Below are 10,301 nucleotides of genomic sequence, written 5' to 3' on the forward strand. Positions count from 1 at the left end.
TTTAGAATTAAGGCAGATCGTGACTCATACTAAATGAACTTCATATAAAAAGTATTAAATAAAAATTGTTGAGTAAAATAAAAAATAAAAAAATAGTTTAATTGAAGGTTGAATAGTTTAACCAATTTAAGTTAAATGATAAGAAGTCTTGAGTTCTTAAGTTTTCACTAGGATAAAGAAGAAAAACTAATACTAACAATTAATAACCTTTGTGATAAAAAAAAATACTTTTACCATTTTTTGAGAATTTTTCGTACACATATTACTTTTTTTTCGTAGTGGCTAAAGAAAAATATTAGCGATTTCGACGAGGATATTATAGTTCATATTTTTGTTGTGTTATGAAATATGGTGCGCTATAAATAAGAAATATTTTGAGGGAATTAATGTTGATGTGAATGTCATTGTTCAAAAGACACAAGGATCTATTGTGAATTTTAAAAGTGCTAGTACATTGTTTTTGGAGACACTAAGTTGAGGTCCAATTTGCCAATGTATGATGTTCATTGAATATCTCCTTTTAGTGGTTTCTATAAGCTTAATGTTGATGTAGTATGTCCGTTAGAGCCTTAGAGGAGAGTAAGGTATTGTTGTCGTGGGAAGAGATAATGAAGATGTTGTCGTTGCTGCTAGCTGCTGACAAATATTTTCTTTACCAGACTCATAGGTTGTAAAAGCTCTAGTTATGCGGAAGAGTTTAAAATTTGCGAAAGACATGTCTTTTATGAATCTTATAACAGAATTACACGCTTCTAATGTGGTATTGACATTGAATGCTCATCAACAATCTTTCACCTATGTATGCTTTATCATTGAAGAATGTATTAGTTTTAATGTTTGTTTTTGTAGTTTATTATTATTTTTTTGCATGTTAGATGTGAAATCAACCAAATTTCTCATTACTTAACAAAATATACTCTTCGTAATTTAGATTGCATATAGATCGAAGAAACTCCACATTATATTTCTGCAGTCTTAGCATGTGATTTATTGTCAGATTTTTGTTAATGAAACGGTCTTTAACGTAAAAAAAACAAAACTTTTTTTCAAAACAACAAAAATATCTTAAAAAAACAATGAAAATAATTGTCATCAAATTTTAAATTTTTTGACGTTCTTATTAAAAGACAAAAAAAAAAATCAAAAAGTTATTGGAATAGAATTTTAGACACGTAATCCTAAACGCAAAAAAACAAAAACCAAACGCAATGCGGTTTTCAAAATTGCTAGAGAAGGACCCATCTAAACTTGTCTTTATCTCCTACTGTTTTCATTTGAAAACTACAATTACTTAAGAAACAAACAAAAGAAAATGGCAAAATAGAGGGTAAGCTAATTTATTAATTAAGGAATGGAATTTTTTGTACTCCATCTTTCCCATAATAATTGTTGTTAAATTTATAAAAAAATGATTACATTGTCACTTCTGGTTTCCAATCCAATTTTAATTACTTACGATTGCAGATTTTAATTAATGTCATGTGTATCATTTTTAGATAAAATCATCATTTTTTACCACTATTTATCATCATATTTTCTATGTGTGACATGTTCAAATTGGGCAAATATTATAAGACAAACAAAGTATAATCACTGCAAAACACAATGACACACTCCAATTCCAAGTAACATAGCTACTTACCTTTTCATTCCATAATAATGCTGCATGTGTATTTTTTTTCCTTTCTATATATATTTTGTTTCTGAGCTTTGAAGAGTGGTTATCTTTTAAATCCTCTACCCTTTGTTTGGAGTCATAGTTAGGTTGTCTACTCCTACCCCTAACCTTACAATCTTTTATTTACTGTTTTTAAAATTATTTTTTTACAAATCATTATTATTTGAGAGCTTAGCTCATTTAGTAGATACAATGCATAATATACGCAAGGTTCAGTGTTCTAACTCCGACCACCATAAAAAAATTAACTTTCATGCACACCATCTGAAACTTTCTTACAAGTGCATCCAATCAAAATGCATATATAAAAATGTTTTACACTATCATGTATATATATATATATATTAAATATTTATAATTATAAGTTTAATCTATACACATAATCAATATAAAATAGTTTTACACATACGTTTAATGATATGATGTCATATCAATTAATAAAAGTACGATAAATCACTTATTTTAAGATGACAAATCATATATTTTTAACTTATTAAATAATGTACAACACTTTCTTAAATGCATGTGTAAAACTTTTTTAAACTGACGGTGTATAATTATTGGTTAAAGGTAGTACATATTATGCCACCTCTTTTTTATGGATAGTGCACTCCACGCACCCTTTACTACTCCTCCTAATTTCTGAACGGCTTTTTGTAGTGAGATAAAGTTGATAACTTTTGACACTAGAAAGACAAAGAGGGTGGAACTTGTGTTGAACCAAACAGAACCAGAAAAAAAATGGCTGAAGAAGAAAAACCTGAAACGTTAGAAGCTGTGCTCAAAGAAACTGTTGATTTGGTAACTTAGATCTGATTCATTACAGCTTTATCTTGTTCTTTGTTATATCATCATTGTTTGTTTTCTAGCGTTTCTTGTTTTTTTTTTTTTTTGAATTTTTGTTTGTTTTGTGAATGTAGGAGAACATACCCATTGAAGAGGTTTTTGAGAATTTGAGATGTAGCAGAGAAGGGCTTACAAGTGAGGCTGCTGAGCAGAGGCTAACAATTTTTGGACATAACAAGCTTGAAGAGAAAAGAGTAATTTTTTTTTGAATTTTTTGTTTATTTTTTCTGCAGTGATGATTATGATAAGGCCCACATGAAAAAGATTGAATTTTGATGGTAAATTATTTTCTGGGTGGTTTTCAGGAGAGCAAGTTTTTGAAATTTCTGGGATTTATGTGGAATCCTCTTTCTTGGGTTATGGAGGCAGCTGCTATAATGGCTATTGCACTTGCAAATGGAGGGGTGAGTGTGTTTTTCTTATCAGCTTTTTGGTAGATTTCAGTGTGTCTGGGTCAGTGTGTATTGGTTGATTATTTGAAGTTGTTGTTTGTTCCTTCATATGTGTGTTTGTTGGTTGATTTTGATTATTTGGAGTTGTTTGTTCATTAAATATCTGTGTAGGGGAAAGCTCCGGATTGGCAAGATTTTGTTGGCATTATCACATTGCTTATCATCAATTCAACCATTAGTTTCATTGAAGAGAACAATGCCGGTAATGCAGCTGCAGCTCTCATGGCCCGTCTCGCGCCAAAAGCTAAGGTGTTTAAATTCTGTTTTTTTTGTTATGTGGATGTGCTTGCGTGTATTGCGTATTAATATCGCCGCGGTTAAATTTTTGCTTTCGTAAAGGAATCTTTTTATTCTATATTTACTTTGTAGATTCTTACCATGAGTGTTTTTTGTCAAGGTTCTTCGAGATGGTAGGTGGAATGAGCAAGATGCCGCGATCCTGGTTCCTGGTGACATCATCAGTATCAAACTTGGAGATATTGTTCCAGCAGATGCGCGGCTTCTAGAAGGGGATCCATTGAAAATCGATCAGGTTGATTCTTTGTTTTTTACTGTTTATATTTATCATATAATTTCTGCTTATTTAATCCATCAAATGCTTAATGGTTTAAGTATGATTTTGGTCTTTTCAGTCTGCACTCACAGGTGAGTCCCTTCCAGTGACAAAGGGCCCTGGTGATGGTGTGTATTCTGGTTCTACCTGCAAACAAGGAGAGATCGAAGGCGTGGTCATAGCTACTGGTGTTCATACCTTTTTCGGTAAAGCTGCTCACCTTGTAGATACTACAAACCAAGTTGGTCACTTCCAACAGGTAACATGTGGGAATGGAATCTTTTTTTCTCCTTGCAAGTATAACCAGTCCAATCAATATTCACAATTCAGATATCATATTTACATCTCTATATTTTTCTGTCATATAGGTCTTGACTGCAATTGGGAACTTCTGCATATGTTCGATTGCTGTGGGAATGCTTGTCGAGCTTGTTGTTATGTATCCTATTCAACATCGACGCTATCGTCCTGGAATTGATAACCTCCTTGTGCTTCTTATTGGAGGAATTCCAATTGCCATGCCCACCGTTTTGTCAGTGACCATGGCGATAGGATCCCACAGGCTATCCCAGCAGGTCAGTTAGACTCTTCGTTGTGAGCACTACCGTTGGTGGCTGACTAGTGCAAGTAACAATTAATGGTTGTTTAATGTCTGCAGGGGGCTATCACGAAGAGGATGACAGCCATTGAAGAGATGGCAGGCATGGATGTGCTGTGCAGTGATAAGACTGGAACTCTAACATTAAATAAGCTTACCGTTGACAAAAATCTTGTTGAGGTTGGATAATGAATGATGTTTTTAGCCAGTTATCGTTGTCCATTTCATATGCATTTGTTTGTTCTAATTATTTCTATTTTATTCAATCAGGTTTTTGCAAAAGGAGTGGATGCTGATGCCGTTGTTTTGATGGCGGCTCGAGCTTCAAGGCTTGAGAATCAAGATGCAATAGATACTGCCATAGTTGGGATGCTGGCTGATCCAAAGGAGGTAAGTTTTGATATACTATTCGCAGTTTTTTACCGGCATATTTATTAGCTGCAACCCTGCACCTATAATTGGCACATTCTCATAAATTTTTCTGAATTCAAGTTTATGTAGTTTTTTAATTGTTTTCGTTTTTAACTTATTGCTACCATAGGCACGTGCTGGTATACAAGAAGTACATTTTCTTCCTTTCAATCCGACCGATAAGCGCACAGCATTGACTTATATTGATCAAGATGGTAAAATGCATAGAGTAAGCAAAGGTGCACCAGAACAGGTAATAAGCAACACTGGTGACATGTTTTTTTTGTTAATGTTTTTCGTGTGTCTCACATTCTCATTGTGATTTGTAACATGATTGTTAGATCCTAAATCTGGCACACAATAGGACAGACATTGAACGAAGAGTTCACTCAGTAATAGATAAGTTTGCAGAGCGAGGCTTACGATCTCTTGCTGTAGCATACCAAGTAATTGATTTATTGCTTTATCAATTGAGGCATTTGTACACGTGTTTTTACTTTTTATCTAGAAACTAGAAATGTTTATGTTGGCTTCTCAATTTTATACAGGAAGTTCCTGATGGAAGGAAAGAAAGTCCTGGAACTCCATGGCAATTTATTGGACTTATGCCTCTCTTTGATCCACCAAGACATGATAGTGCTGAAACCATACGGAGGGCACTAAACCTTGGAGTTAATGTCAAAATGATTACAGGTCCGTTGAATATGATAGTGTGTTCCTTTGACTTGTCTGTATCATTGTTATAACTTACTGAAAGAATTCATATAATCCATGATACTGTTAGAAATTAACTTACGCATTTCAAGTAAAGGACCTCCTCTTCTTCACATAGCCAACAATATAATTTACTATCTCTGCCCCTTATTATAAACTCCGTCCTTTTACAATTTTCGCATATATTAAAAAAAGTAAGTAGGGCATTTAATGTGTCAACATTGTGTGTGAATATTCCTAAAACACCATCCTTTTGTGTATGGATATGTTCAACTATGACTTTTCATCTTTCAAGAAACTTGGTATTAATTATGCGGTATACTTGAGAAAAATAATAAATGTATGTAGTAATTTAAAATGAGGCTTATATATTAGGGACAACTTTTTTTTCTTTCCAAAAAGCACTTATTGACCCAATATCCTCCTTGTTTCCATTTATGTAACTTCCTTTTTTCCTTATCAGGGGATCAGCTAGCTATAGGAAAGGAAACGGGTCGCCGCTTGGGAATGGGTACCAACATGTATCCTTCATCTGCTTTACTTGGGCAGAACAAGGATGAATCCATTGCTGCCTTACCTGTTGATGATCTAATTGAGAAAGCTGATGGGTTTGCTGGTGTATTTCCTGGTATGCTTCTATGCTGTGATTGCAATTTAATGCATTGATTAGTTGTAGTGAATCAAGTATACATGGTTCTTTGCTCATATTAATTGTTTTATGTATTTGGCCAGAGCACAAGTACGAGATTGTGAAACGGTTGCAAGCTAGGAAACACATTTGTGGGATGACTGGTGATGGAGTGAATGATGCACCGGCTCTCAAGAAGGCAGACATTGGTATAGCCGTTGCAGATGCTACCGATGCAGCTCGTAGTGCATCCGATATTGTTTTGACAGAACCTGGCCTCAGTGTTATTATAAGTGCTGTTTTGACCAGCCGAGCTATCTTTCAAAGAATGAAAAATTATACAGTAAGCAACGGATTTACTTTTCTCAATATTTTTTTCTTCTATATATCACCTATACCACCTTTACTTTATATTGTATTGTATCTCGACTGATATGTTTCTTCTTTCGTGCAGATTTATGCAGTCTCAATTACAATTCGTATTGTGGTAAGTTAATCATTCTTCAATTCTTGGATCTAATTTTTACCTGACACAGCATTGTTGTTTGACATGATTATTAGATGGATCTAATATTTTTGTTGTTTGCTATGTGTTTGATGCTTACAGCTTGGTTTCATGTTGCTGGCTTTGATATGGAAGTTTGATTTTCCACCTTTTATGGTGCTTATTATTGCTATCCTAAACGATGGTTTGTTTCTTATCTTTCTAAATTGTTCACTCCTGCTTGTACTCTTGCATTATGGATCATTGTGATCCTTAGTTTTATGAGTGACTAATAATTCTTGGACATCATAGGTACTATCATGACAATTTCCAAAGATAGGGTAAAACCATCACCTCTTCCAGATAGCTGGAAGCTATCGGAGATATTTACTACCGGTGTTGTGCTTGGTAGTTACTTGGCAATGATGACGGTTATATTCTTTTGGGTGGCATACAAAACAGATTTCTTCCCGGTATGTTTTCCACGAATTCGATTCCAGAGTATGCTGTAGTTTTATTATAATCGATTACTTCAAGTTTTGTGATTTCCAATGACATCAGTGCATGTTGGGATGTTGCTTTGTCCATTATGGCGGCTATACTAGAATTCTTTACTGTTATGATCTGATCATTTTGTGCCCCTTAATTTCAATTTATGTGCGTCACGAATTCTGCTTTTGGCTTTTGATTGTTTTGGGCGGGCATTGATTTATGTTGCCTAATATGCTTTTCAGAAAGTGTTTGGAGTTGAGACTCTTGAAAAAACTGCTCACGATGATTTCCGAAAACTTGCCTCTGCAATCTATCTTCAAGTGAGCACTATTAGTCAGGCCCTTATATTTGTAACTCGATCTCGAAGCTGGTCATATGTTGAGCGTCCCGGTTTATTGCTGGTTGCTGCCTTTATCATCGCTCAACTTGTAAGTCATTATAATTATAATAACCATTTTATGCCGCTGTAGTTATTTTTCACTGCGGCAAATTTGATGATGAATTTTGTGTTTGCAGATTGCAACTTTGATCGCAGTTTATGCTAGCTGGAGCTTTGCTGCAATTGAAGGGATAGGCTGGGGTTGGGCTGGTGTTATATGGTTATACAACATAATATTCTACATTCCGCTGGATTTCATTAAATTTTTCATTCGCTATGCTTTGAGTGGGAGAGCTTGGGATCTCGTCATTGAGCAAAGGGTGAGTAGAGTTTGTTTTCTTGAGTTAAGCAATCCAAGACTGGTTTTATTTTATCATTGCTTATAAATTCCGTCTATTGTAGATTGCTTTCACAAGGCAAAAGGACTTTGGGAAGGAACAAAGGGAACTTCAATGGGCACATGCACAAAGAACCCTGCATGGATTACAACCTCCCGACACTAAGATGTTCACCGGTGGGACACATGTCACTGAACTTAATCAAATGGCTGAGGAAGCTAAAAGGAGAGCTGAAATTGCTAGGTATCTATACCTGCTCAATTACTACTTCATGCATAATTATATTACAAAAAAGGTTTCGGGTTAATTTTTTTTTATGTTTCTACAAATATTTTCGTTAGTGTTTAGTTCTCAATCTGGTAATTTCTAGGACTAACGAACATCGATGAAAATTTTCACCAAAATTGAATGTTTTTTTTATAGGAGTAAACTTGATAGGAGAGTATTTTACAAGGGTTGAAAGCATATTTAACCATATACATATTTGTAATAGTTTGGAATTTACAAATTACATGCTTGTTGGATTAAATAAATAAGCTGCCAAAAAATATTGGGGTAGCAAACTTCTTTTGCTACTATCTCATAAGATAAAACATATCACGTGTTTGTGTCTTTCATGAGGGAAACATAACATGTATTTCATATTTAAATTAAGTCGGTTTCCATAACATGTATCTGATTATTTGGTAATAATTGTGTGCAGGTTGAGAGAGCTTCATACATTGAAGGGTCATGTAGAATCAGTTGTGAGATTGAAGGGGCTAGACATAGATACTATTCAGCAAGCATACACAGTTTGAAGATGCTTATATATTTGCATATTAAAATACTGTAAATGGTTATATCCTAATGTTGCTGAAAGTACTATATAATGTAATGACATGATTAAACTCCTTTTAGATTTTGTTAACATTTTACTCTGCCCTCTGTTTTGAGCACTTAAAAAGTGGAGTGCTTTTGCGAGCTCTATTCATTCATACTCATGCATATTATTTCTTGTTACTATCACTATATTCATGTAATTTTTTTTCAGAGGCGTGCTTCTTTATGCTACCTTGGAAATTAAAAAAATCATTTCACTATAACCAATTGAAAATAAAAGTGCTTCTTTATGTTATAGAACAAAATTGTGTTTTTTTTAGTTCATGACTATTTTCTGAAATTAAATATCCAATTTAACGGATATGTTTTAGTTGGTTATCCAATTGAAGAATTTTAGTTTCTTAATTTTTTAATCAATCCTACTGACATTTTCCAACCCTGACATCTACCAAACAATCATAATCACTGTGAATAGTATTATCCACATCAGTTAAAATAGATGGGTCTTCGTTTACACTTTTATTTTCAATTGGTTATAGTGAAATGATTTTTTTTTTTGAACCCTTCACTTTCTAGGGAAAAGGGGACCCTAATTATTTAGAGTTCGATCGGAAAAATTTATTTCAATTGTAAATCAAACTTAGTTTCTTTCTAACAATTGTCATAATAAAGTTCATTAATCACTCTAGATCAATCACTTTGTTTGATTTTTTTAAGTATCCAATCACTTTGTTTATTGAGATGTATTTATTTTATAAATCAATATTAAGATAATCTTTTATTTATTACATTAAATTTTAATTAAATATCTTTTGAATTTAATACAGTGGTTATCTAATTTATACCTTCTGTCTTTTTAGGCACCAACTGGTTTTTAGTGGGTGTATTTTACACCTAAATATTGAGTGGATGGGATATAAGCTAGCGAATTCCTTTAAATTTAATCCGATATTCAATACTCCTTCCCTCTCACAATATTAATTGTTTAAAGTTTATGCACGATTATTAAGGAAATGATTAATTGTGTTGATTTTAATGGTAAAATTAGCAGGATTTATTAAAACACCCTTATTAATTGTAGTTAGTGGAGTAGCTAAGTTAGATGAAATTCAAAAATAAGGGTATAATAGTGGAAAAGAATAAAATAAATGCTGCATTAGTATTGTAAAGTGACAATTATTTTAAAAAAAAAAAAATGTTAAAAGAGAAAATAATTGTGAGACTGATGAAATATAATAATATCATAAATAAGTTTTAGTCTATATTCTACTTTTACAATTTTAATCTAGTCAAATAAATTAGTAAAAATTTGATGGCATAATTGAGTTTTTCATGCAGTTTACTAAAATGTTGATGATTTGTCAATCAATTAGGTATTAGTTTGTTTGACAAGAGAGGACAATACTTTAAAGTTAAATCTTACATTGACATGACAAGAGAGGATATACTTCAATGTTAAATCTTAGGAAAATGTTACATAGACACATTTTAATTGCATACATTCTTGTACACCCTATGTATTAGGAAGAGAGAAGAGAAGAAGAAAGAGAAAGTGTACTTATGTGGGGTCTATATGACCACATGTCAGATTTTTGTGTGGATGTCAAGGGTGTATTGCCACCTAAAAGTGTTTATGTATCATAACTCTAAATCTTATTGCCACTCTCATACACTCCAAGTGCTTGAGTCTGAAACTCTAAAATTCCTGTATATTATTCATTAGGATAATTGAGCTTGAAGTCACCCCAGTCAGTGATATCTAGGTTGAAGAGTACATAAGTGATTCAAATTTCCTTAGATACTTAATTTCAAATTAAGACTACATATTTTTCTGCTTAGTTGATATACTCTCTCTAACACATCGGGCTGGGTGGAATCTCAGATTGATACATGTTATAAGCAATAA

General features: G+C 33.1%; 1 protein-coding gene across 1 annotated transcript; it reads left to right on the top strand.

Annotated features, from left to right (window-relative positions):
* The first annotated feature begins 2,270 nt into the window (after window positions 1–2,270).
* On the top strand, window positions 2,271–8,554 carry LOC25493803 (ATPase 11, plasma membrane-type). Its single transcript, XM_013602416.3, has 21 exons — window positions 2,271–2,479; window positions 2,599–2,718; window positions 2,830–2,928; window positions 3,088–3,225; window positions 3,374–3,508; window positions 3,609–3,788; window positions 3,898–4,104; window positions 4,188–4,307; window positions 4,398–4,517; window positions 4,669–4,791; window positions 4,880–4,984; window positions 5,087–5,231; window positions 5,716–5,880; window positions 5,985–6,223; window positions 6,335–6,367; window positions 6,488–6,569; window positions 6,677–6,837; window positions 7,099–7,284; window positions 7,373–7,555; window positions 7,638–7,816; window positions 8,277–8,554. The coding sequence occupies exons 1-21, from the start codon at window positions 2,420–2,422 to the stop codon at window positions 8,371–8,373; spliced, it is 2,877 nt and encodes a 958-aa protein (XP_013457870.1). The 5' UTR covers window positions 2,271–2,419; the 3' UTR covers window positions 8,374–8,554.
* The last annotated feature ends 1,747 nt before the right edge of the window (window positions 8,555–10,301 follow it).

Source organism: Medicago truncatula, chromosome 4, assembly GCF_003473485.1.
Source record: "Medicago truncatula cultivar Jemalong A17 chromosome 4, MtrunA17r5.0-ANR, whole genome shotgun sequence".
NCBI lineage: Eukaryota > Viridiplantae > Streptophyta > Magnoliopsida > Fabales > Fabaceae > Medicago > Medicago truncatula.